Source organism: Xenopus laevis, chromosome 9_10L (genome assembly GCF_017654675.1).
Source record: "Xenopus laevis strain J_2021 chromosome 9_10L, Xenopus_laevis_v10.1, whole genome shotgun sequence".
In the NCBI taxonomy this organism is placed as follows: Eukaryota; Metazoa; Chordata; class Amphibia; order Anura; family Pipidae; genus Xenopus; species Xenopus laevis.
Window position 1 is genome coordinate 56526898 of NC_054387.1, and position 27686 is coordinate 56554583.

Genomic DNA, 27686 nt, shown 5'->3' on the forward strand with positions numbered 1-27686 from the left:
ACATGAATGAATTTTGTTACAATCGCGCCACCTGCTGCTCATTTTCTGACCACCAAGTAGTCAAGGAAGTTGTCAGGAGAAAGAAAGAGGCTGCTCTGATGTTGTTCTGGTTAGGAAAAAAATTAGAAACCTTTCTCAAATCTTTCCTAACCAGAAGGACATCAGGGGAGTGAGTGTGGATATCTAATGACTGGTGTGTGTGTGTGAGGTGCAATACATTTCGTGTGAATGGACACAACGTATCTCCGCTATATGGGGAGTATAGTATTATACAGTGTCGGACTGGCCGGGGATACTTGGAAAACTCCCGGTGGGCCCAGGTGTCAGTGGGCCCTTATGCTTCTAGACATGTGGCCTATTTAATGGCCATTTCCTAATTCTATGAGAACAAAGTGGCTAAATAGATGGAATAATAGGTTATAGTATGTAAAGAAAAGAGACTAGGAGAATAGAGGTTGAGTGAGGAGAGGAAGAATAATAGTACTAAGAGTGGGTCCCTGATCTAAGATTAATTGGTGGGCCCCTATCAAACATTTTTGGGTGGGCCCCTGGTGTCCCAGTCCAAGACTGGTATTATAGTGTAGTATTATAGGGCAGGTAAGCTGTAAGTAAGGGGAAGGTTACAATGTATCACTGTGTGTCTGTGTCGCACTGTGTGTTTAGGTTGAACAGATATGGTAAATAAATACAGAAGCGATTTTGTCATCTCTGACCCCTCTGTCCGGGCCTGTTCGTTTAATGTCACTTTGGGACATGCCAACCGGGTTCGGTAGCAATAGCACTGGGTCGGAACCCGGAGGAAGGAAGGAGAGGCCTGGAGGAGAACAGTCGGTGTCTGGTGCAGGACGGGCAGCGGATAGTGCAGGGAAGGGGCGGGGGGAGGAGCAGGGGGAGGGTCTCGGCTCAGCATCTTTTTCAATGCAAAGAGAGGACTGCAGAGAAGCACACAAAGGGGGAAGCTGAGAGCTGTCACATTGTACCTGCAGGGGTTACATATTACTTGCAGGGGCCACACTCGGGTACAGACTGCTGCAGGGAACGCGCTTACACACACACTGAATGCGGGCGTCACGCACTCACACGCACTGCTGCAGGGGCCACACACTGACACATAGAAGCTGACGGGGCCACACGCTCACACACACCCACTTCCAACAACAGCGACGCGCACTTTGCATTCAGGGGACACAGACACGACACGGAGACACCTTCCAGCTCACACCCACATTTCTACCCACAGACCCTCCAGCGCAACTCCCCCTCCCATTCTCTCTTACCCAGCACAATGCACAATACAGACCCCTGCCCATCACCCTGGGGGGCACACACCTAAACCTATACACAAAGACTCCACTCAGTACAACTCCCAGCACCTTCCACAGGGGGACACAGACTAAAGGACCTGCCGCTGGAAATGGATATATGATTGTGCACCTTGCCACTTCCAGGACTTACCAGTGACAGGATGAAGAGACCCCTGACTGTGATCATGGTAAGTGACTGTCACTTACCCCCCCCCCAGTGAACTGGGTATATGCCATTAATCCCTGTAAATCACCAATCACCTAATTTAATCCTCTTGCCCCCACCTCCAGTATCCCCCCAAACCCTGAGACAGACCTACTGCTCAGCCCTGCCAGCATAAACCCTCTGCTAGAAGAGGGAATGGTAGGGAGACTCCATACTGGATGGCAAAGGGTTAACAAGCTGCTTCTCCCAATAGGATACTAGTTGTAATGCTGCATATCCCAGAGTTTATTTCCTAGATGAGTTGGTTCTGTGCTCAGCTCTGAATGGAAATGTTTCTTCTTTGCAGAAAAATAACAACTATTTAATGTAATTGCCCTTTAGTCTGAAAAGTCTTTGAATTTGTGCTTAAGTAAAATCTGCATTTGCTGGGCTGCTTTGTGGAACAGGGTCCTGCGTAATATCTATGTGATTCAATGGTGGATTGGATATAAAAGGGATTGCCCAGCAATACTGATGTCACGGAACCCCTCATATGGATTAAAGGTGTTTGATGGGGGATTATCTGGTTGTGGCCTGAAACCTGCGACTTGATGTGTCGTTTCAAAGTAGTAGATTGGGTTCTCTGGCAGGTGGGGCCCATCAAGGGCTGGTGGATGGCCACAATTGGCAGCCAGTCACCCAGTCGTACAGTGCAGGATTGGAACAGAGATGAAGGTATTTTCTTACAGGAAACATGATCCAGTTCTATGTCTTGTGCCTGGGACTGACCAGAGGAATTGTTTCAATGGTACAACACGTGGTGGGCACGTACATTAACATTTAGTTCAGGGTTTAAAGGGAAAGCTATAGTAAAGATGAACTTTTAGTAATTTTACTATGTGCTTTATTTTATTTTATTTGTGTATATGCATGTTCTGTTTATCAACCTTTCTAGCTTCCTTTTTTTTATTTGTTTTATGGTTGCTATGCCAAATGAATAAGGCAACCAGAGAGGTATTTGAAAGTTCACATAATTGATGAAAAGCATATAAATACATACTCGTATCCCACCTAGGTGTCAACCCTTTTGTTTTGGGCATAAATTGTGGCTAAACACACTAGATTTATTGCACCTGCATTGTATGGTGCAAAGCGTTGCACTGGATTGGAACCACAACTATTACACTGCAATTCTGGGAAAATGTTGCACTGTGGGCAGAAAACGTGATGGATAGCACTTAACACTTTATAAACAATTAGTAGATGAGCCCTGCTGCTGGAGATTCTGGAAGTTGCAGTTCAGCAACAGCTGGAGGGAGCCTCTTTAGGAGATCAGACCCTTACAGATATTCTCACTAACGTCATTGTTTTAATTAGATTTGCTCAGATTTAACCTGTGACGTTCACTCTCCTTTCTGACTTCTGCTGCTCAGGATTTGCTGTGTCCTGAGCAACAGACTAAGGCATTCAAGTCTACAACTTCCAGCATTTCTCCGGCTGTCAGAGGGTGCTGGGAGTTGAACAACATCCATTTGGCCACAAATTCGACATCTCTGAGTTATACAGGTGCTGGCAGAACTGTTTTTAAATCTACCGGTGTTTATAGGATTACACTCGACTGAGAAAATTACAGAAAATCACACAGGAATTTTCATTTGTAGAAACCCGTGCAATTTTGTAAGATGCTTTGTGCTTCAGAGTTACTAATTATATCAAGTGATACAGTATTCACTGGTTAAAGTGAACAGTGCAAGTGTTGCCAGTAAGAGCAAATGCTACAGAACTGCTGATTAATTCAAGACTTACAATTGGAGTGTGATGTGTAACTTAACTAATGACCCTCAGTCTTTTATGTAACTGCCAGTATGTATAAGAATTGTTTGCATGATTTATTTTGATATGCTCACACTTTTCCCTCCCATCAGTACATATACCAGTACAACTACATAAATAGAAATATACACATGTAAAGTACACACATAAAAATGCAGCTGCTGTTCCTGTGTAGCCTATAAAAAGGCCCGAAATACAGTTGTGGGGGGTGTGTCAGGAAAGGCCTTGGCAGATATAAGGGTATTTGAATGACACAAACAGTAACAAAGAGAAAATCAGGAAAGAAATACAATTGGACCAGCTGGTTTTTGTTTTGTCTCAGTGTCTGAGCTGGGTCTATGAAGGGGGCGGCTGCTGTGGGTCACTGGATTCACTTGCATGGAGAGAGCGCCTGTCAGTGGATGTGTTTCTCACGTTACATGGAAACAGAATGTAACGTTACCCTAGGCAGGGAGAGAGCAGGCAGAAGCTCAGCAGGAGAGACTTTACATGGCAGCAGCCCAGACAACACACGTGTCCTTTATAGGCCCAATATGTCAATATTCCTGCAGCTGAATGGAACAGCGGGGGCTGAGGGGCTATTAAAGGTTATTATTGTGTCTAGCAACACAGCAGTATAATCTGAGCTGAACATAATTGTCCCACAATAGCGCCTGTAATTGCCCATCCTGTGGCCCTACAGATATTGCTGAATTACAACTCCCAGTATCCTTCAAGTCGAACATCCCTGATTGTAATGCTGAAAATATCTAATAATTATTATGCATGATTATAGATACATTTCTTATATTTATTATGTTTATTTATTTATAGTGCCAGTGGCATTCATCTTCTCTGCCCCACCCTACTGTCAGCTCTTGCCTCTTGTATTTTTGTAAATTCACAAGAGAGAGATTTGGAACTGCAAGTCCGTTTGTTCTGCATGACCGGCAGAGAGCAAGAAATTCTGGATATGTGTCTATGCTTAGCTGCTATAGGGATCCACTAATGCAGAACTGTCCCACCTGTTTCCCATGGGGCCCGGAAATGTCTTGCTGTTACCTGTCTGGGGACAAACCTTGTGCTAAAGTTGCCCTAAGGAAGGCAGATATAAAGGCACATTTTCAGCTACTTACCTGCATTGTGTGTTGTTAGCAAACTTTAGCTTCATAGTTACAGCGCATTCCCTGGGTAATTACTGGACAGAGAAAGTGACAATCTGTCTTTGCTGGGCTTCTTTATGTGTCACATCTTGTTATGTGTGTTGAAATTCCATTATCTGGATAATTACCCTTATAGACAGTGCTGTATTTCTCTCTAGTGTATACATGTTTATATATTGTTTCAGTGTAGCTCTGTTTCCATCCTGTTTCCTATACTGCTACTTGTACCTACGATATTGAATACCTGCCTTGGCTATTTCTGCCCCCATTATACTAGTAATAAAGAGCTGAGCAATTCAAGGAAAGGCAACATTCAGAAATTACCAACAGAGCTGAGAGAGTGTGGCATCCATTGATCTGTAGCCATATAAAGGCAGAAGGCTGCAGGCTGAGTTATACAGAGAACTCTGAGTATCACTCATGTATTGTAAGGGATAATGTACCCCCTACTGTAAATTATACAGATATTAGAAGTCACCAGTGGGCTCTGTAACAATATAAAGGGTTCTCTGAGTATCACTCATGTATTATACTGGGTAATGTAACCCCTACTGTATAGTAGAAGGCACCGGGGAGGTTTTGTTACGGATGCACCAAATCCAGGATTCGGTTCTGGATTCTGCATTTTTCAGCAGGATTTGTATTCGGCCGAATCCTTGTGCCTGGCCGAACCAAATCCAAAACCTAATTTGCACATACCGTAAATGTTTTTTCCCCTTTTACCCTTCCCGTCCCTAATTTGAATATGCAAATTAGGATTCAGATTCGGTTCGGTATTCGGCCAAATCTTTCTTGAAGGATAGTGGATTCGGTGCATTCCTAGTTTCTGTGACCATATTAAGGCATAAGGCTGCATTTTCTTTTACCTTCAGAGACAGCTGTAGAGATGCAGGTGGACTTGTATATTGCTCTGGATCTGCTAGATGGTAGGTAAGCATAATATGAGTGAAGGGTTGAACTTGATTGATGTGAATGTTTTTGTCCCTCAGTTACTATTATTATCTACATGTTGTACTGTCTAATCCAGGCAGTTTGTGTTGCTGAATTTGTTCTCATTATTACTAACAGAATTGCAGGGAGTTTGCAATAGAGCCTTGTCTCTGGGCTCCTCTGTTAGGGCAGAGACACACTGTCAGATTTGGGGAAATTAATCACCCACCGACAAATCTCCTCCTCGCCGGTAGGATGGCACTCGGAACGTTTCGTTTTCCGAAGTTGCCTCACGAGGAAACATCAGGCAGCCTTGGAAAACGAAGCGCTCCACCCCCTGGCAATTTTCATTGTAGCCAACGGGAAGGCAGGGGAAGGCAGTTCAGCGAGATTTTTCGCCCCAAAGAAGAGGAGATTTGTCACCGGGCAACTAATCTTTCGAATCTGACCATGTGTCTCTGCCCTTAGTATATAACCAGTGATCCCGGGCAGCACTTCATTTCTGCTCTCACAATGCAATGGGAAAAATACTGACCTGATGGAGGAAATCATCTGCTGAAATAAATAATTTCTTTGTTTCCTGTGGTTTCTATTCAGCATCAATCTATTCTGTTATGTTGTTGACAACAATAATCTCTTTTTTACAGTTAATTAATGAGAAGCAAAGACCCATCAGCAGCTTGGGGAGAAGAATTCTTGCTTTCCACTGTGTTTGTACCGTATATCTGTACTCCCCCTGTCCTTCATGGGCTGTAGGAGCATATTCATCAGCATTAACTCATGGGGTACATTTACTTTAGCTCATGATGACCTTGCACATTCACATTCACCAGATGGCAAGAGTTGGGTAAAGTAGAGACAGTAGGGTATGTGTGAGAGCCTAAAGCTGGCCATAGATGCAAAGATCCGATAGTACGAATCATCGTACGATCGGACTTTCCCATCTCCCGACCCGCCACTAACCATTCAGATCAAAGTCTTACCAGTCAGATTAGTTAAAGAACAGATCAGCAATGTTCTGCCCCTGACAGCAATCGTACGATATCTATGTCCAACCAAAGCTAGTGACAGTCTCCCACTGAAAATCGTACGATCGGCAATACACGCAGAGATATTATCGGCAGCCGACAGAAATTTTCTAACCTGTACGATCGACCAAACGACCGATCTCCGCCGGACGAAAAATGTCGGGACTCTCCACACACGTTCCGAAAATCGTACGAATCCTCGATTCGTACGATCAGATCTTTGCGTCTATGGCCAGCTTTAAGGACAAGATGGAGTCAGCAGGGCAAAAAGTGTCCAGTACGGCAAAATGGAAGTTTTAGAGCAAGATGGGGTTAGTGGGAAAAGATGGAGACAGCTGGGCAAGATGGTAATAGAAGGGCAAGATGCAGATAGAAGGACAACATGGAGACAATAGCACAATTTGGTTACAGTACACAATATTACACAAAAAAAAACTTCTGGCGACAATAGTCCGTGAGAATGGTGAAGCGGTTACAGACAGTAAGGTCTCTGTATCACTATTAATTGGATAAAACTAATTTCCAATATAAACAAACTCTAGCCTAGGAATTCCACTGATCTAAACAGAACCATCAGTAGGAGACCTCCTATAATATCCACTCCATGAATAATCCAATCCTGATTCTGATTAATATTTCTACTTGTCGGCTGAGATTGTGTCTCAATTACTCCCTGTAATAACATAAAAGCAAAATAAATTGGAAACTGAGCCCATTGAGTTGGTTTAATTAGATGTTCACTGCTTTCTGTTCTGTATCCTGAGTGAAACAAAATGTACCCAGCACTGCAACTCCCCACTCATTTTACTGAGCCGCTGACAATCTCCCTTGTTATTACATTACACAGGGACAACAGATTGAGCTTTGATTGGCCAACCCAATCACCCTATTTATTTAGGCTTCTAATATAATTAGTGATATTATTGATGTCCTTAGGGCAACCTTGCTCCTAGTGCAGTTTCTATTATTCAATGTAACATCCAATCACTTACATGAGATTCCTGCGCTGCTTGTAACTGACCAAATAGGGTTACTTTATTAAGGGATTGTAGTACATTTGCCAAGGCAGGTTCTAAAGGGCCCTAATATGTATCAAAGTAAAACTGTTAAGCCAATTGCTATTCAGCTTTTGTGAAAGCTCAACTCCCAATAAATCGACATCCGCTGTCCGTGGGTGCTGGGAGCTGTAGTCCAAAGCTAAAGGGCAACACTGTTATTAAATTTCCTTGTCTCCATTATGTCCTACTGACTTTATCTTGTATTAGTTTCTACATCTTCTCCTACTGTCTCCATCTTGCCCTACTGTTTCTATATTGTCCTAATGTTGCCATCTTGCCCTACTTTCACCATCCTGCCCTACTGTATCCATCTTGTACTACTGTCTCCATTTTGTCCTACTGTCGCCATGTTGTCCTACAGTCTGCATCTTAGCCATACTGTCTCCATCTTGCCCTACTATCTCCATCTTACCCTACTGTCGCCATTTTGTTCTACTGTCTCCATCTTGTCCTAATGTTGAAATTTTGTCCTACTGTCTCCATATTGTCCTGCTATCTCCATCTTGTGCTGCAGTTTCCATTTGCCCTACTAGCTCCATATTGCCATGTCATGCTGGCTTACTGTCTCCATTTTATCCTGCTGTCACATCTTGCCCTACTTTCTTCTTTTAGCTTTGCTGTCCCCACTTTGTCCTTCTATCACAATATTTTCTTGCTTTTGTATTTGTCCTGTTACCATGTTGGTCTAATATACATATTATACATCACTCTTCCTACCTACAACTGCAGCCCTGTGAGGCCATGGACTCCCACCTCAATTTAAACGCCTGTAAAGCAAGCTCTGTTATTTTTTGATGATGGTGTAGTTAGACATGGTGCGGTCAGATTCTGCCCTTTGTTGGGTGCATGGTGCTATCTGAATGTCTTATATACTTATTAATACTTCTTGGGGTGGATGTATTTATTGTATTGGCAGTCATATTGGTGGCATGCTCAATATGATGGGAATTCATAGAAGCTGCAGCATCCGGGCCCCTCTGGTTCAGACAGACTGGACTTTTTCTATTATTGCTCCTTTATATAAGATCCATTGCTGATAGTGTTGCAGTGAGGTCTCCTGGGAGCTGTGGCCTATTTATTAGAACAAATCAATTACACTTTCATTGCTCTGGTAGAACAGTTTCCTCTCAGCTGCTTTATATCAGCAGGGGCAGCAACTGCCTTGACTCACACAGAGTAACTGTACAGTATGTCATCTCTTTAGGAGATATTCACCCAAATTATTGTTTTTTGCATAATAGAATGTGCGATTCAATTTCTGAGTAACTTTCTAATAAACATTCATTAATTAAAGGGTCGGACTGGGCCAATGGGACACTGGTAAAAAAACTTGACCCAGACCCTCTTCTTGGCTGAAGATTTGCACAGCGTTTCCCCTGACCTCCTGCCCAGCCCCATCTGCAAAATGTGGAAGGTACGCCCTAGGTGCTGACAGAAAGGGGTTGCGGTATCCCCCCCCCCCGTTTGAGGCTGATTAATAATGTCCAATGACTACAGACACAATGGGGCTCATTTATCAAAACCGGGCAAATTTGCCCATGGGCAGTTACCTATAGCAACCAATCCGTGAGTAGCTTTTTAAAGCCAGCTGCAAGTAGAACTATAAATGCAGCCATTTGATTACTGCCCATGGGCAAATTTGCCCAGTGTTGATAAATGACCCCCAATGTATCATCAGTCAGCTCTCCTTCAATTCCCACAATGCCTTGCACACTTCGGCTATTTTCCTTCATCTCAGGTCAGAATATGCAGGGCACTGTAGCAGTCTTGGCTTAACTCCTTATATGGTATTAAAGTGGTATGAGTAGTCAGGGCCAATATTGCAATATATATATATATATATATATATATATATATATATATATATATATATATATATATATATATATATATATATATATATATATATATATGAGAATGTTGCAGTTTTCACATGGGGCCCCTAATAATGTGCCTTGTTAGGCAGTCTTGTGTGGTTATATGCGCTTCAATATGGTGGTGTGGGTACATGGAACAGAAAGTGCTGGTTCTGGGTCTCTTGTGGGTTACTGGGATTTAGGAATTTACAGGAGGAAAGTGGACTCAGCAGGGAGAGCGGTAATTAACATGTCGGGCTTTAATGAAGGTGCCACCACCTCCTGGGCACATGTGCTGCCGAATGTATAGATCAGCCTCTCTCTCTGCTCTTGACACGTGTCACATGGGAGGGCGCAGCTGGTGCTGTTAAATAAGAGTTTCAGGAACCTGCAGGGGCCCGTTGCTCCCCTGTCTGATATGTCTGTATCTGGTGAGTGAGAACATGACAGGTGCCAAATATATAGCAAAATACATCCAGGGCTGGAGAACGACCGAGCTAGCCACTAATTAAATGGGCTAGAATATTGCTGGAACAGTGCCGGAACCAGAACTGAACCAAGCACTGGGGAGAATCTGGCCAAAGCTGGAATGACCCCCCCTAAACAGGGGCAGCAGTGTAGTAGCTCTGCTTCTTCTGTTGTGAGAAGAATGAAACATCTTCTGTGCTTTTCAGACTATTTGGGGATCAACACCTTTTCCCCAGTTTGCAGTTGCACATTTGGTCAATGCACCCCCAGCCAGGTTAATTACTGGATACAAAAAAAATTATGATAAGAATTGCCTTTTCATCCTTCCCATTACACCTAAGGCTGCACATGGGTGCCTATTCCAGTATTCATCCATGTCACTTCCAGGGAGCACCCCAGTTCTCACCCTCCAATTGCTTTAGACTTCACAGGGGGCTGCACAATATTTTTAGTATTTAGCTGATATCCTATGTTTAATTCTAGCCAGGGCACTATCTGCAGCTGCTCACCCCTGAATGTTTCAAAAAAAAGGTCAAGGACCCCCTTTCTGGAATTTGGGAATAATTAAGCAAGTGGCTCCTTATGAACGCAGCTAATTGTTAATTACATTCTGCAGCTGACCAGCAATGGATAGTGTGTGCTTAGCAATTACAACCATTTAATGTTCATCCCAGTGGAAAATGTGGGACTAAGCGCTCTTACTCACAAGCAGTTGTAGCTGCGCTCCCCTGCGTTCCATTTTTCTGCGTTCAGCCGCAGGGGAGCGCAGGAATAGACGCATTACATTTTTTCCAATGTGGCTGTACTCACACAAGCGCGTGTAGGCGCCGAACGCAGGAAAAATGCAGCATGTTGCGTCTCAACCTGCGTTCGGTGCCTACACGCACTTGTGTGAGTACTGCCCCATTGGAAAAAATGTAATGCGTCTATTCCTGCGCTCCCCTGCAGCTGAATGCAGAAAAACAGAACGCAGGGGAGCGCAGCTACAACCGCTCGTGAGTAAGAGCCCTAAATAGGGCAGTTAGTGCTGAATTTATGGAATCTCAGAGGGTAATTCTCAGCCTTCCAGAATCAAAGGACACATTATTTTGTATATCACTTGCTAAGTATTTCCAGTAAAATGTAACGATGTACAACCTGCTGTTGTTGAGCTGCATTATTCACAATGCACTGACAAACTCTTTGCTCTGCAGTCCCCTTTTGATTTAAGAGATAGCACATTGCTCCCCCAGTGGCATTTTCCCAATGTCAGTGCTTAGCTCAGAAAGCTCCAGGCCAGGGATAGTTTTGGAGAGAATCTATTGGTTCCCATATTATACATGACGTATACCAGGATCTGATGTTGGAAGGACAAGTACAGTGCGACACTGATACAATGTGTGTATTAATATCTGAAGGTGAACCAATAAACTCCCTGGGACTTGGCAAAGTGAGAGGTGGCTTCTCAGGACCAGGGCCGAACAGTCTGTGTGGGGCCCATAATGGTCCAACTTCTAGCACTACAGATGCCCAGGGGGATATTGGGAATTGTAATAGTCTGTTCCTCTAACACCCTATTTATTAACCTTAGATCCCCACATTTTGATTCTTTAACTGAAATTCTTCAATTTATGAAGAGCTAAAGCATTCTGGGGGCTGAAGTCCAACAACATCTGGGGATGCTAAAAGTTACTATTTAACCTTACTATACATACAGTTTTGACACCAAATGACACCATGTATAACAGCTTCGGTTCTTTCCTCTTGCTTTCATCTTGCCTTACAATACACACTTTTCTGCAGTCGAGTGCTTTCCCTCCTTAGATCTCCTAAAGATGCTTGTTTATCTCTGACCCAGGAAGGGAGACTGAGACCTCACACCTTCACTGGAAAAATTCTAGGCCTCTAGCAGAAGGGCAGCATTGTGCCCTGACTTTGTGCCAAATATAATGATCTTAATGGGACTTAGCAATGTGCCACACCCAGACACTGGCCAAAATCAGCTGATGGCAATGAACCTTTGTGCTGCTTTGTCTCTGGGAACAGCAAGAGACACTGGGAGTTACACCAGGAGTCCCATTTAATGTAGAGAAAGGTTATGTAGAGCTGCCAATAACCTCACACGTGCGGCTCTGTAATAAGAGTGACCTTTACCGGCTGCCCAAGCAAAAGGAATATAAGAGAGAAGATCTTTTATAGTGAGTTAGGGATAATGGAACTGATTCTTGTCGTTATGCACTTCAAAGGGCAACTCTCCTCATATAATAACTCCCTTTTATTCATTCTCTCTAGTTTCAGTTGTGCTGTTATTTTCTGTAACAATAGAGGGGGAGATTGTATAGATCTACAGGTATTTATGTTAGTGGTTTTGTTTGCTCTGCACCATCTAAGCTTTCTTATAGCTCCCATCCTAGCTAAATCAGTCCTAGGCCTTTCAGAGAAAGAATCATTGATCCTGCCATGTGCCTTGTGAGACCCAACTGCCTAGGGCAAATTACACTGTGTCAGGCCCTATAATTCATAATCAAGCGTATAGTAAATACAGAGGCTGGAAAAGTCACTTCTCCCTGCACAGTGGGTCAGACCCTGTGGTTTTGCTGGTGGGAGGCAGAGAGTTGCCAGGCTGCAGTGCCACTATCATTTCATTTTCCTCACATTACGTGATTATTGCTCCCTGGGGTACAATAAATATAGCCCCGAGCAGCCCCACCCATCACTGCTGCTTCTGCCTCTCATTTTATGCTCACAACTTCCTCCCGATACATTACAATGCGCTGGGGGGCAAGTGACTCAATTACTGGGCACTAATGATGGAAAACAATATAATCACATCACTAAGTGCCTGGGAGATGCCATTTAAAGTATTGGCTCTGCAACAAGGATCCTGCTGCCCTTGGAATTAACAGACCTTAAACAGTGTTACCTGAAAATACTGTAGGGAAGGACAAAGACTGTTCTAGCAGGTGCTATGCCCCCTAAAATGCATTCAGGGAACAGCACTCTTGCCGCAGGACTGGACCTAGGCAGCAAATAACAATTAGTGTAATTTAATGGTGAAAATATACATTCCATTTTTCTTTCCTTGTGTAAACTAAATAGAATCATATAAGGGGCATGAGTGGATTTTGATAAAAGCTTTTCCTACAACCAGGTCCATAGCTAAGTGTAGGTAGAAAAGACACTTGCCTAAGGGTAGGACTACATAGACGTTTTCGGCACGATCCGACGCGCTGTGACAAAATGCCGGCGACGGAAATAAGGTAAGTAAATGCATTGTCAGATGAAGTCGCAGTTTTGATCCGACGCAACACGACTGTCAGATGCAGACACTGCGACTTAATCCGACATTTCTGTCTCTTACCTTATTTCCATTGCATGCGATTTTTTGCCGGCTTTTTGTCGCAGCGCGTTGGATTGTGCCAAAACCATCCGTGTAGTCCTACCCTTAGGCACGATTGTAGGGGTGGGGCGCTGTGAATGTTTTTCTTCTATCTGTCTTCCAGGCCCAGATTTGTGAGAAGGCCACAAAGCAGCATTGGTCCTGATACTGCCTACAACATATAGGTCTAGGATGAAGTTATTATACAAGAAACTGATGCTGTTATGTGTTCTCATGTGTTCTGGAATATTATACATGGAACTGGCACTGGGATACTATAAATGAATCTGCAATGTATTTAATTTGGCGCCCCAAAAACAAAAATGACCCTCCATATATGTAGGTGTGAGCTGCTATAGAGCAGAGGGGAGAATTCGTGATTCATTGGTGGGGGAGGAAAGGAGATATCACCATCAACATAGAAAGGGTTTCTTTACTGTAAGGGCAGTCAGGTTTCGAACTACCTACCAAAAGAGGGGGAATAAGTGATTCATTGGTGGGGAGGATATACAGTGTATATATATATATATATATATATATATATATATATATATATATATATATATATATATATAATACAGAGCATTTAATCAGTGGATGCAGCCCAGCACATGGCTATATGTATATGTTCAGCCCCAAGCTAATGGCCAGTCTCACAGGCAGTTCCGGGGAGGAGGTACAGGACACTATGAGATTTATAAATCAATTGTGTTTACTCTTTGGTGCTAAAACACACTGCACTTTCCTGGGACACTTAAGGCTTAATTGGCAAATAGGCAGAGCAGGCCCCCGGGGATGGAAGGGTTTCTCCTGCCATCAGTTTTTCTGCCCCAGTTCTTTAACTTATTCGTCTCCTAGAGCAGCGATATCTGAGCTCAGATCCTTCTAAGAAACCCACGTGGCTGAATTAATTATTTAAAGGGACAGCATCATATTCTGGGTTTAGAGCAGTGAATGAAAATCCTTTAGCTTTAATTGGGCATATTTCCTGGTACTTGCAGGCCACCCTGCTGCCTCCAGTCATGTAACTCAAGCTCCCCAGAAAGTGAATGGTCTTATATCCCTTCAAGGGCTTGTTTGCACAAGGGAAGTGGGGGCAAGAAAAAAACAAAACAATATATATGATTGGAATGCTTCTTCCACTTTTCTTATCTTTAAGTATAAAGCAATTATTAGTGATTTAAAAAAAATGAAAGTGTTTTTAAATGATTAAATGTTTGGTGTGTTTGCTTCAGAAAACACTACTATAGTTTATATAAGCAAGCAGCTGTGTAGACATAGGGGTACCCATTCGAGGCACAGGTTACATAGCAGATAACAGATGGACTATGTCGAATACTATTTTAGTCTATTACAGAGTTTATCTGCTATCTGCTAAGTTACCTGTGCATCTTCTCCTTTTTCAGCTTGAATGGCTGCCCCCGTGGCTACACAGCAGCTTAGTTATATACACTATAGTAGTATTTATAAGGAAAACACATACATTTTACTTATTTAATTACTTATAAACACTTTAAATCTTTGGTGTTACCGTTTGTGTTAATCCTGAGATTAATTTATCCTTTAAACCTGATGGGAGATCTCTTTTAAACAAAGGAGTGTGTGTGTGCACTGGTGCATAGGAGAGTATGGGATTCCCATCATGCACAAACATGCTTACAGACTGATAACAACAAAAGGGCCCTAAGGGTCCATCAATCTTTAATGAGTTTCTTGCAATTGTGTCTTGTCCAAGTGGGAGTCACTAACACAGTGGGCACAGGCTGTACCCAGATAATTTCTGCCTGAAAACGAGGTGCTGCATTTTGTAAATTGGTGTATGAGAAAGGGATGTGATTATTGTTGTGAAAAGTGACGTGTTGCGTGCAGCCTCGGTTACCACTCATCCCCCTTGTTATAAGAGTTTCAGTACAACATAGGAGGGTGCTGGGAGTCAGAGGAGTGGGTGCAGCCAGTGATTTATCCTTCCATTTGCCATGCACACAATGCGCTGTGCTTGCAACTCTCCCTCTAATGCGTCTCCCTCTACAGCAGCAGCATCAGGGAACTAATGTTTCGGAGAGTGGGGGGCAGAAGAGGAGTATGAAGGCTGCAGTTCTCTTCCCTCTAGGCTTTGTGGCTCTGTGCAGGTGCCTAGGCTCCTGGCTTCTCTGCAGTATGTGATAGAGAACTGGATGTTGGGGTGTCAGAAATGGTGACTGCTTGGATCCCTAGGATTTAAGGGCTCCACAAAGCAGCAGCTTTACAGAGACATTGGCCAGACGTTAGGAATAAAATGAGTTCTGTCTGTAGGATTTCAACAAAATCAGTCCCAATGTGATGAAAATGAAGAATTGTTTTATTTTCCACTTACTTTTCACTTCTTGCCTCAATGCCTCTCGAGTCCCGTAGCCAGGTGGTGGCTGCTCAAAGACACAAACATGGTAAGGCCACCAAACACAGATATATGCTTAAAGGAACAGTTCAGTATAAAAATAAAAACTGGCTGAATAGATAGGCTGTGGAAATAAATAAATGTTTCTGATATAGTTAGACAAAAATGTAATCTATAAAAGCTGGAGTGACCGGATGTCTTAACATAATAGCCAGAATCCAACGTCATGCTTTTTAGTTCTCTAACTCTGAATTAGTAAGCAATTTGAAGGGGGGCCACGTGGGACAGAACTGTTCAGTGAGTTTGCAATTGATCCTCAGCATTCAGCTCAGATTCAAAAGCAACAGATATGACCCATGTGCTCCCCCCCTCAAGTCTCTGATTGGTTACTGCCTGGTAACCAATCAGTGGAAACCAAGAGAGCTGCAAAGGAGGAAGAAGTGTTCTGGCTATTATTTTAGACATCCAGTCACTCCAGCCTTTATAGATAACATTTTCGACTAACTATATTAGAATTTATTTTTAATTTTGCACAGCCTATCTATTTACCCAGTTTTTATTTTTATACTGAAAAACTTCCTTTAAAGCACAGGCAGCACAGAAACAGAAACTCATAGCAAAGAGAAAATAATGTTTTTTGTATTGACTGTATATATTCTATTGGAATGGCAGATTTTTTATGTCTTTGCACTGACTCTCTAGATTTAATTGGGGAGGTGGAGCTCATTATCTCTCCTTGCACTGACTGCAGATTTGTGTCTCTCACAGAGACAGTTGTTGATTTTAGGAGGACGTTGTTAAAACAAAGATAACTTTGCAATGTTGAATTCCAAATATATAGAGTTTTTCATTTAAATGCATAAAAATAACATCCAATTTTCTGCCAGGCAATGGTTCTTCTGTCAGCTCCCCTATATCTGTTATCTATCGAATTAACTTTGTGGCTGTTAAACTAACTTGCCTTTCTTCTCTGATAGGATGTGCTTCATAATTGGGCCCCCCAGCCACGCCTCCTCCCCAGGCACCCCTATAAAGCTCTCCATAGAAGAGAATTCATGTGAGTACTCGTGGGGCACATTGCCCCCCCCCCAAGGTACGGACTCTAAGCACCACCAAGCAGCTCCCCAGATCTTTGTCTCTTCCAACATCTGCCTGCAAATTCCTCATGCCCATCTGCTATGACATACATCCCTGCCGCTGAATATCCCCAGCCCATTGCTCAGTTCTGCTTCAAACATGGCTTAAAGGAGCTCTCATCCTGCAGCATGCACCCATTAAAGGGCACAGAAACTCATGCCATGGGAGGGGAGTTCCACCTGCTGCAGACATGTTACACAGGTAACACAGCGGTGACCAGGCTTCACCGGAGCCTGGAGAATCTACACTGGACTTCCATTTCTGATGCGTCTGTATACAGTCACTTTCGAAGCGGGGACAGTGATTTTATTCTGCACTGCAGACAACCCAGGTACAAGTCAGGAGGGGGCACATTAGCCCACAGCATGGCAGAGATAAGTGAAAGTGCCATGGAGAGGGCCACGGTACACAAAGACCTGGCTAGGCCTCCAATCTGCAAAGTGCAACAGTGGCTGTTACCTACGGGTGATAACAAGGCCTCACCTGGGGGTGCCAAAAGAGATCTGAAGGAGAAGCTTAGAACTCACAGCTCCAAAATAGCAGAGCCCCACAGGCCAGTGCGACCCCTAACCTACCTATCTAGTCACACAGAAGAGCAGCAACCACTCCAGCAGCACATAAGCAGTGTCCCCTGTATCCCAGCACTCACTAACAGCACAATGCCAGTCACAAGGCAATGCACAAGTACCTTTCACTACAGAACAAGCCATGAATACATCAAACAAGAGGCCTTCAGAAGGCTTCAACTACGGAGACAAAACAGTTCTCCCAACTTGACCCTCCATCAGGGAGAGAAGGAGAACCGGGGAATGGTAAAGTCAAAGACATCCGAGTCTTTTAGGGAACAAAGACAGGGTTGTGGGAAGGAATGTGAGCTCGGGGTGCAGGAGAGAAAGCACAGCAGTCTCAACAGACTTTATATACCAACCTTTGAAGAATTTAAAAAGATGCGTAATAAGGAGAAAGTTCATCTCTCTGATACTGATACTAAGTATTTTTCAAATGGCAAGTCAGAACCTGAAAAGACTTTAGATGGCTCCCTGCTCACTAATAAAGACTCACCAGTCCAAAGACTGGATATCTGGCCAGTACCTTCAGTTTCTCATGGGAACCATGGCCCTGTGGGAGCAGTAAATTTTAATGGGTTGTCCAAGGATAACTGTGTCTCTAAGGTTATGCAAAACTCAAAGAGGTTGTCCACTGGGGACTTCTACTCTGTGGTTGTACAAAAGTCTGCTGATTTGTCCACCAGGAACTGTAACTCTTCTGGTTTGTCCAACAGCAATCACACTTCAATGGAAGCTCAAAGTTCTTCTGAATTTTCCAAGAGGAACCAAGATTTATTCTCTACTGGGAACCAGGACTCTATGGTAGCTCAAAAATCTACCAGTTTATCCCCTGTGGATTTTTATTCTATGGTTGTGCAAAAGTCAGCTGGTTTGTCCACCAGGAACCATGTGCAAAATTCTACTTGTTTCTCCATAGGAGGCTTATCTACTGGATTTTCTTCTGGGCACTTTGACTCTATGTTAATGCATAAATATACTAGTTTTTCCACTAGGAACTGTCACTCCACTTCTGTGCAAAGTTCTTCTGACGTATTAACCAGAAACCATGTTTCTAAGGAAGTGCAAAGCCCTACTGGTTTATCCACTGAAGACTGTGACTCTGGAATGTTGCAAAATGCTACTGAGAACCATGACACTTTGGTGGTAAAAAATTCTACTTATTTGTTCCCTACAAACCACGACTCTGTGTTAGTGCAGAACTCTACTGCTCAGTCCACTGGTAATGAAGACTCTATGGTAGGGCAACATCTTACTGATTTGTCTTCTGAGAGCTATCACTCTACGGTAGTGCAAAAACCTACTGGGTTGTCCAGTGGCAATGAGAACTCTATGGTAGTGCAAAACCTTACTGGTTTGTCTACTGGAAGCCATGATTTTGTGGTAATGCAAAACTCTTCTGGTTTGTCCATGGGTAACGATGACTCTATGGCAGTACAAAACTCTACTGGCTCATCCATTGGGAGCCATGACTCTACTGACTGTATGAATAAAGTCTCTCCTGGTCTCTCCCATGGACGCAATGGCTCAATCCAAGAATCAACGTTTGTGCTTTCTGTAATGAATGTAGATCTTCACCAGATCAAACTCCCTTCAGGAGGTAGTGGTAATTCCAGCAGAACCCCGCTCATAGCTCAGCATGATTCATTAGAAGCCAAAGGTCACTCAACTACATACAGCTCTGCATTCCCAGCTCCCATTTGTTCCAGCCCCTCTCCGAGGTTTCCCTTGCAGTCTGTGACCCTTTCCAGGGATAAAGGGGAGCTTGTGGGGTGTGAACCTTTTGTGTCCAATGGCAATAGCTCTAATGGATTCCCCAACATTGCTGGCCAGTGCATAACCTCTGAGCCTCCATCTTGCTGTCCATCTTTGCTTTTAGAAGCAACTGATCTGTCTGGGTACAGTGCCAAGTTGCAGAAAATGAAGGATGGACTCATAGGATCGGCTCTAGACCTCATCAAGAAAAGGTAATGAGTTAAACCTCTAATGAAATATTTAACACCTTGAATTCTCTGTGGGAGCTGAGATAAGCATTTAGCCCCTCTTTAGCTAGACTAATGTTACAGGGTTACCCCTTTGTAATAATAAATGATGGATAGGTGATGCCTTTATTGACCTCTTCTGTGACCCTCAAGCTGTTGTTAAACTAAAACTTTCAGTGATGTTGGGTGGTGATGGGCACAGCTAAAAGCCTGTAGGCTGAAAAATCACTGAATACTAAATACCCCTTTGTATATGTGGGTAGGAAGATTCTGATTTTAGGTTGGTGATTACTGTATTTTGGTTTTGTGGTTCCTCTGCTCCGTAATTAATGGATCGACCTACCCCTGCAGCTGTAGTGCTGAATCTACTGTTGAGTCTCCAACCAAGGTATCATGTGACCTGCAGAGAACTGATCTCACCTCCCCAGAGAAAAGCAATCGATCTTCTCCTGACACCATGGCAACACCAAACTCCGCAACTGTGGGCAGCAATGAGATGGGAGCCGACACCACACCGAGTGTGAGTGGGGGGGGGATCACCTGGGACATGCCAGCACTGAATAAACAGGGAACTATTTACCCCCTGTAAATGGCTCTATTCTATGTCAGAAGGGGGGGCAAACACGAGAGGCTGTAAATAATAACTAAAAATAACTATAAATATTTTGTCTGGCCCATCACTCTGCTTTCTGATGACAGCTACCATAGCAACTAGACACAGTGTTCAATTCCAGATTTGAGAGGCAGAACAATCACCCAAATAAGCAGTGCCTCCTTTAACCTCCCAGACACACTAACCTGTAACTAACTTGTCACTTACCTGTCACTAACCCATTACTATCCTGTCACTATCCCATGCTGAGAGTGTATCTGCCCCATAGACGGGCTCTGTTTATCCCAGTCGCCTGCGCAGAACAAAAATATGTAACAATGTAACGACTAGAACAATATAATACCAGACTCACCCCAATCTGCAGCCACTGACTGGAATATCCGGCCCTGTCACTGGTAACTGATCTATTTTTGTACCTAGGTCTGGTTCAGAGGTGGCCTGAGAATTTGCCCAAGAATTGAACTGCCCCTTTGTATTCACATCTCATTGGCTGTGTGTGTAGCAGTGCTGTGTAACCAAAACCCTCAGCAATGGCACTGCTACACACACAGCTTCCCCAGCCACAGGCAAACCTGTATGAGAAATGCAGAAAAGAAATGTTCTAGACACACAATAAGCTATACCCTCATACTGTACTGTCTAAGAGAAGGGACACGGCACCCTCTACACATATGTATAAATACAAATATACAGAGAAGCAATGTTCTAGACACACAATAAACTATACCCTCATACTGTACTGTCTAAACCAGTGCTGTCCAACTGCTGGCCCGAACCCTCTCCCCCTTGTGTGCCCCCCCACTTGAAAGTCATCCTGCTGTGCCTGCCTAGTGTAATCTTTAAAAATTATCAATACTGAATTTAACTGGCCCCTGCATTGTTTACCTCAAAGTCAGACAGTAAAATTCACACCTGTAATCCCTCCTGGATTTTTCACACCTATAACACCTCTATTGTTTACACTCCTAAAGCCCTGTACTGTTCAAACCTCAGAGCCAGACTGAAACTGCCCACATTGCTCACCTGTTCACACTCATTCAAAGTATGTACTGTGGCCATACACGGGCCGATAAAAGCTGCCGACAGACTGAGTTTGCAGTTTATTGGCCTGTGTATGGGGGCCCTCTGACTGGCTTCCTCGATAAATATGCTCTGCCATCCCTACTCTCCCTGTGTGTGCCATGCTCTGCCTTCCCTACTCTGCCTGTGGGAGGTGAACCTGGTGGGGGTTTGTTAGCATTTGTAAATACTAGTTAGGGGTCCCCAAGGTGTCATGTGCTGGGGGGTTGCTGTGTTATCCACAAGGGAGAAAGAGGCATGTGGATTTACGGGTATGTCTTAATATGACTTAAACTTGTTTCACATATGAGTGATGAGTTATATCCCTGCAGTGATCACCAACCATTAGATTTTTAGGTGTGTTCCCACCATTAATGTAGACATGGTCTTAAAAGTTTTTGGTACCACATGAGGTTAGACAGCACTGGTCTAAGGGAAAAAATATGGCACCTCCTACCCATAAATATACAGAGAAGGAATGTTATGGACACACAATAAGCTCTACCCTTATACTGTACTATCTAAGGGAAACAATATGGCACCTCCTACCCATATGTATAAATACAAATATACAGAGAAGGCATGCTGTAGACACACAATAAGCTATACCCCCATTCTGTACTGTTTAAGGGAAACATTATAGCTGATCTAAACTATACATATAAAACTGACATATATCTAATGGATTTTTTCTATTGTTCAGCTCTGTGGTTCCGCTTGCCGGAGGTCCAGCTCTGATATGACTCATGAAACTGTAGAAACGGGAAAGACCCCGCGTGGTTGCCGCCTGCGCCCACATTTCAGTGACCCCATGCCCACTGATGCAGTGAAGAGGAAGCAGCTAGAACTGAAGATAGCAGCAGCTGCCCGGCACCATGCGCAGAGAAGGAGACAAGACAAAGATAACGGTGAGTAGAACTCAGTGGTGCCCAAAGAGGGCACAATAAATTTACAGTCACAGAATATTTAGTGTGGTCACGTATATAGTTGCATAGTAGTTGGGGCTGAAATATGGCCCACATGCATCAAGTCTATCATATTGTTCAGGAAAAACATGTCTAACTGCCAGCTGAGTCAAAGAAAGTTGCATCTGCATTAAGTAATTGCTGTTCTGTGGTTGCCCAGGCCCAGTTCTAATGAAGGCCAACACTACAACTTCCTGCATCTCTGAAAAGGAAACCAACTTGAACGCTGGACATCGCCACCGATCCCGACACCGCTGGAGCAACATCAGCAGCCTGAGTACGGACAGTGGGATTGTGGGAGTGAATGATGAGAAGGAAGAAGGTGAATTGACCATGGGAAGGGCCACAAAACCAGCAGAGGTGGAAAGAGCGGACAGTGGTATAGGTGATGCCTTCTCCAGGAGATGGAGAACCCGAGTAGCAGAAGCCTCAGCTTCCTTGGAGGCATGGGAGGCCCATCGCCCTTGTACGGATTGTGGAGAGAGGGACCTGGGAGTGGATACAGAGAACAGGGGCAAGCGGAGGGAAACCTTGTGCACCAAATGCCTGATGCACAGGATGGAGCGGAAGGAGGCCATAATGGAGTTTGTGAACACAGAGGCCAGTTATGGGGAGGACCTGAAGATCATTAAAGAGGAGTTTTATATCCCCATGCAGAGTGCAGGGCTCCTCACCCACGAGCAACTTCTGGTGATCTTCACCAACATCCAGGAGCTCATCTGCCTCAATGAAAAGTTTGTGGAGGTTCTGCAGGAGGAGATCGACCAGGCGTTTGATCAGGTAACAAAGTAACTAATGAAAGTCAATAAATGATTGGCTCAATTTTTGGATATATCCCTCTTTTTAGTGGCGTATCAATATATTGAAGGGATTCTGTCGTGATTTTCATGGTGTACTTTTTATTTTTAAATTACACTGTTTACACTGCAAATAATTCACTACCATATAAAATGTCTTTCCAGAACCAAAAAGTATCTTCTTTTGTTGTAATATTGGTGTGTAGGCAGCCATCTCAGGTCATTTTGCCTGATCAAGTGTTTTCAGAAAGAGCCAGTGCTGCACTATGGAACTGCTTTGTGGCAGGCTGTTTGTCATACTCAAAACTGAAGTACTCTCAGTGGGACTTGGCTTTTTACTATTGAGTGATGTTCTTATATCTACCAAGGAGCTGTCATCTTATGTCAGGGAGCTGTTATCTGGCTACCTTCCTATTGTTCTGCTGAAGGGCTGCTGGGAAGGAAGGGAGGGGTGATATCACTCCAACTTGCAGCAGCAGTAAAGAGTGACTGGGGGCACATGACAGGGGGCACCTGGGAAATTGACAAAATGTGTATGCCCATGTCAGATTTTAAATATAAATACAATCATTTTGCTCATTTGAAAAATGGATTTCACTGCAGAAGTCTGCTGGAGCTGAACTATTAACTGATGCATTGACATCATCCATGACAGTATCCTTTTAAGGACCATTAAAGAGTAAATCCAGTTTGGGTTATACCTAGGCCCATCTGCATAAACCTCATTTGGCAAATCTCTGTGTATATTATTACCCCCCAGTACTTCCTGCACCTGGGCTGCTCACTTTCCTATGGTCACGTTGGAACTACTCCCAGGTAAGGCAATCCAATAATCTACTACTAACCCAGGCAGAAAACTTTGATTCTATGCACTTTCTGCTCCTGGGTAGGTGAATTCAATAGTCATTCACCTAGGTGGAGGTTTCTAATCGACCATGAAAGACAGCAGGAGCAGGAAGAACAGACAATCAGAGCTCTGTATATATGTCCTATGTATCTCCTACACCTGAGCTGCTCTGTTTGCCATGGGGGTGGAATTGGACATAGCAGATAGGGTTGACCATGCTTTTACCATTGCATTGACCTTTGTGGAGCTGGTATGAAGCAAGAGCTCCCCCTAGAGAGGAGATGAATCTCCATCCCTGAATTATCAATGAACCTTTGGAGCTTGCACTGAGTTGCATGTAGTGTATTGTGCCCCCTAAGCAGCAGTAGCTGGAACATGAATGATTTATAGCTGCCTTTTCACTATACTGCGGAACTGCTGCTCCGTTGCAGACAGACCCTACTGTAATGCTGAGTAAGTGACTGTCAATTCCCTATGGACCTGCACTCATATTATTACTCCACTTAATGGCCACATAATATGTCCATTTGGTTCTGACTCAGCATTGCCCCCATAGCACAATAACAGGTTATAGAGGCAGTGTTATCTTTAGTGGAATCAGAGTTGAGTTCTTCTGTCACAATATATAACTAATGACACGGTGGTGCTGTCCACAGCCTTATGGAATGCAATTAGCAGTGGCTGCAAGTGGTGAGAACTGGTACTACAACTAAGTACTATAAGAATCTGTATGTGTTTGATCTCTTGAATTAACTGAATAATAGCTATCCTAAATAAATTCCATTGATAGAACCCCCGTAACATTAACCTACATTTATTGTTCTTCTACCTTTCCTTTCCAGGGGGATGACGACCTGATAACTGTTTGCCTTGGGGAGGTTTTCCTGGAGTTTGTGAATATGCTGCCGGCTTTCCAGACTTACTGCCTTCAGCATTCAGCCTCGGTCACATTGCTCAATGCGTTGGAGAAGGAGAAGGAGCTGCTACGGTGAGGCCTTGAATTCTCCAACCTATATTAATCTGAATAATCTGAATACCAATATACAATAACACTTGTATTACCCTCCAGCCACCCTGAGTCTCAGGGCTTGTGCTCAGATTGTGATCAACCAAATGCTGTATTAAAGGGTAACTAAAGGCCCACAAAATAACACCTTCAGCCTCTAGTTACTTTATGGGTGCCTTTCTTGCACTTGCCTACAGGTTCCTCTTACAGACAGAGCTGTATTTAGGTCTGGTGCCACCTTAGCGAGTGCCCCCAATTTGCAGAATTGATATCACATGTACAACTGCTTGTGACATCACTTCTGGTTAAGTATGACATCATTTCCCCTGCCACAAAAAAAAATTATAGGCCAAGGGCCACACCCCCTGCAGTTGCCTCCCTAGGCAGAGTTCTATATATAAACACGACCCTATCTACAGATGACATCAGGGGATGGAACTAGCCATGGCCCTATGTACCATATAGGAAATTGAGGGCCCTTGCCTAGGGCACCAGACCTAACTACAGCGCTGGGACCAGCATGTCTGGGGAATAGATAGTAGAGGCCATATCATGAAGCTGCATAGGGCTGCTGTCCATGGGAATCTGAACCATGGTGGTACTACAGAGGAAGCAGACCCTTCAGCTGCATGGGGGCCCAAGATGTATAGCGCCCCACGAGACCGTAATTCATATATAATTTCCAGCGCAGGATTTCTTCTCCGGCTGCCCCTAGGCTGCGCGGTCCAACCAGGCGGCTGCGCAGTCCTGGCGCCTGCCTTCCCAAGCGGATTTTTGCTGGCGCAGCTGGTGTAGTTGAACGGGGACACGAACGTCCCCTTAATGCCGGCTGGGCGGCATGCCGCCCCTATTTTTTGCAGCCCTAGGCCCGGGCCTATGCGGCCTTGCCGCAAATCCGGGCCTGATAATTTCAGTAAATATTGGTAAAACAAGTCAACCTATAGACATTTTGGGGGCCTAAAAAATAATTTGCTGTGGGGCCAAGTTATATCTAGTTATGCACTGATCTAAACCATCGCTATTCAGTAATTCAAACAGAATGAACAGAATTAGTTTGAGTCCTCGTTAACTTTGAAACATTTAAATGCCATTAGGTTTGGCCCAATAGATTTGAAAATAATTTACTCTCCCTCACACTACCTTCCGAGAGAACAGGTAGCACAGATGGGGTGGTAGCCAGTGCATGCAATAATTGTGTGCCCTAGTACCCAAGGAAATGGTCACAAAAATGTTTCCTCCCTCCAGGATATTTCTGGACGTGTCTCAGAATGACAACACAGCTTTGCGACGGATGAACCTGCGATCGTTCCTAATCACTCCGTTGCAGAGAGTCACCAAGTACCCACTCCTCCTCAGCCGAATCTTAAAAAGCACCACTGAGTTCCACCCAGACCACAGCAGCTTGTGGGAAGCCAAAAGTCGCATTGAGTCACACCTAGAGCACATTAACATGAAGACCAAGCAAGAGGGGAACTCTTGGACAATACGTTCTTTCCGCAGGGAGAGCAAGAGAACCAGGGAGGTGACCAATATCGAGATGAAGGAGTTAGCCATCAAGCAGGTAGGTTGGCCAAGAGAGGACACACGCTTTATAAAAGAAGGGGCGCTGCAGCTGGCCCAACCTACGGATGGTCAGTGGATTAAGAAAGGCTGCAAAGCGCTTAAATTTCAGAATGTCCAGGCTCTGCTCATGGTCAATATTAGGAGGGTGTCAGAGTCAAGTCTAGAAGCCAGCGCCGCTGAGAACCCAACTGTTAGGGATGCAGTGCTGGTTCTGATCAAAGATAAGAGTAACGGGAAGTTTGTGCTGTTCCGGGAGCCTCTGAAACTCAGCAACTGTGTGGTGTCAGTTGACCCAGACTGTGACGATACCTTTGAACTGCTGGAGATCCGACGGGACGGATTAGTCCTCCGGGACGGAGACATCTCCCGAACTCATCATTGGTACCAACAGCTCAAGATCTACTCTGGGTGGCTGGGAACGTGGAAGAGACGTCGCAACGCACTGCCCAACATCATGATAAGTACCGCACAAAGCAGGTCATGACCTAGAGTAACAGGAGCAGAACCCACTGCTGGTTCCTCTGCTGATTGGACCAACTCCTCTGTGAACCTGGAAAGATAACAGGGATATGGTTTTAGTTCTGTCACATTCCAGCATGGGCCGCAGCCCTGGCTCATTCACGGTTTCATACCAGTCCACAGGAGAGGAACAGCCCCAGGATTATGCTAATTAATTAAAAGAACATAACTAATTGGGTTTTGCTGAGAAATTTTGCACATAAACTATTGGGTCAGATGCAAGCACTTGGATGAGAGACCCACCATGGGTTCGGTTACATATATAATGATTGGACAGAGTAAGGGGTATTTCCTTGCTGAGATATATAGTGGTATGAGTATAACCTCTGGGTGAATTGTCACATAGGGAATCACTAGTTTAATGGGAACTGCAATCGTGAATTATTTGAACACCATTGATTGAATAAACCCCAATGATTCATATTAACATTAATTGTATGCATTAATTAGCAGACCCTTATATCAGTGCTGAAAATTGCTAGCCAATCAGTGCAGTGTCCTGCACTTCCTTAACTGCCAACCCCCAGTGATGTCAGAGACTGACAAAAAAAAGTAGCCCTAGCAGATTGTGAGATAGGATTTACGGCACTGATATGGCTAAGGAAAACATTGTATACTGTATTTTTATTGTTTCACAGGTTGTGACAGCACATAGCATAGCAAAATGAAAGGCCCTGGCAGGCAAAGGATTTTTAAAAAAAAATACTAACAGAACATGACTAGGGAGCTAGATTTAAAGGGCAGAGTGATAAATGATGGCAGTTCACCTTAAATATGGAGCAGAGTTAATTACCACGTGGATTATATTAATTTAAACCTTGTAATTAAATTGCCGTGTGATAGTGCAGAACAGGATTGAGTTCTGTATGCAGTCTGCTGTTGCTGGACTACAACTCAGCACGAGATAAACACATTTAGTGGTTTGCAATGATTTTGAGGGTTAAACATGATTTGAAGGGGATAAAAAGAGCAGACACCCTCACAGAGGAAATTGATGTATTGATTAAAACACACAGCAGATGCTATATGAAACATCTCTGGGCTCTGGGGCCTGCGGCTCACACTGTGCCTTTGCTGCTCATGTGATGCAACTGCCTGAACTGGTTTTCTTTTTTTTTAATAAATTGGAAATGTCA

The 27686-nt window shown here is 43.9% G+C and overlaps 1 protein-coding gene across 1 annotated transcript; it reads left to right on the plus strand.

The window, feature by feature from the left end:
- The first annotated feature begins 908 nt into the window (after window positions 1–908).
- LOC108701252 lies at window positions 909–27686 on the plus strand. Its single transcript, XM_018235616.2, has 7 exons — window positions 909–1492; window positions 16474–19166; window positions 19533–19701; window positions 21557–21761; window positions 21979–22598; window positions 24305–24450; window positions 25714–27686. Exons 2-7 carry the CDS (start codon window positions 16675–16677, stop codon window positions 26513–26515), a joined length of 4434 nt encoding a protein of 1477 aa, XP_018091105.1. The 5' UTR covers window positions 909–1492; window positions 16474–16674; the 3' UTR covers window positions 26516–27686.

What these genes read in the sequence shown, in the direction of transcription:
- LOC108701252 (XM_018235616.2), top strand. Translation starts at nt 16,675, where the DNA reads ATGACATACATCCCTGCCGCTGAATATCCCCAGCCCATTGCTCAGTTC. An exon ending in GAGCCGACACCACACCGAGT is followed by an intron (nt 19,702 to 21,556) that starts GTGAGTGGGGGG and finishes TCTATTGTTCAG; the next exon opens with CTCTGTGGTTCCGCTTGCCG. An exon ending in TCGACCAGGCGTTTGATCAG is followed by an intron (nt 22,599 to 24,304) that starts GTAACAAAGTAA and finishes TTTCCTTTCCAG; the next exon opens with GGGGATGACGACCTGATAAC.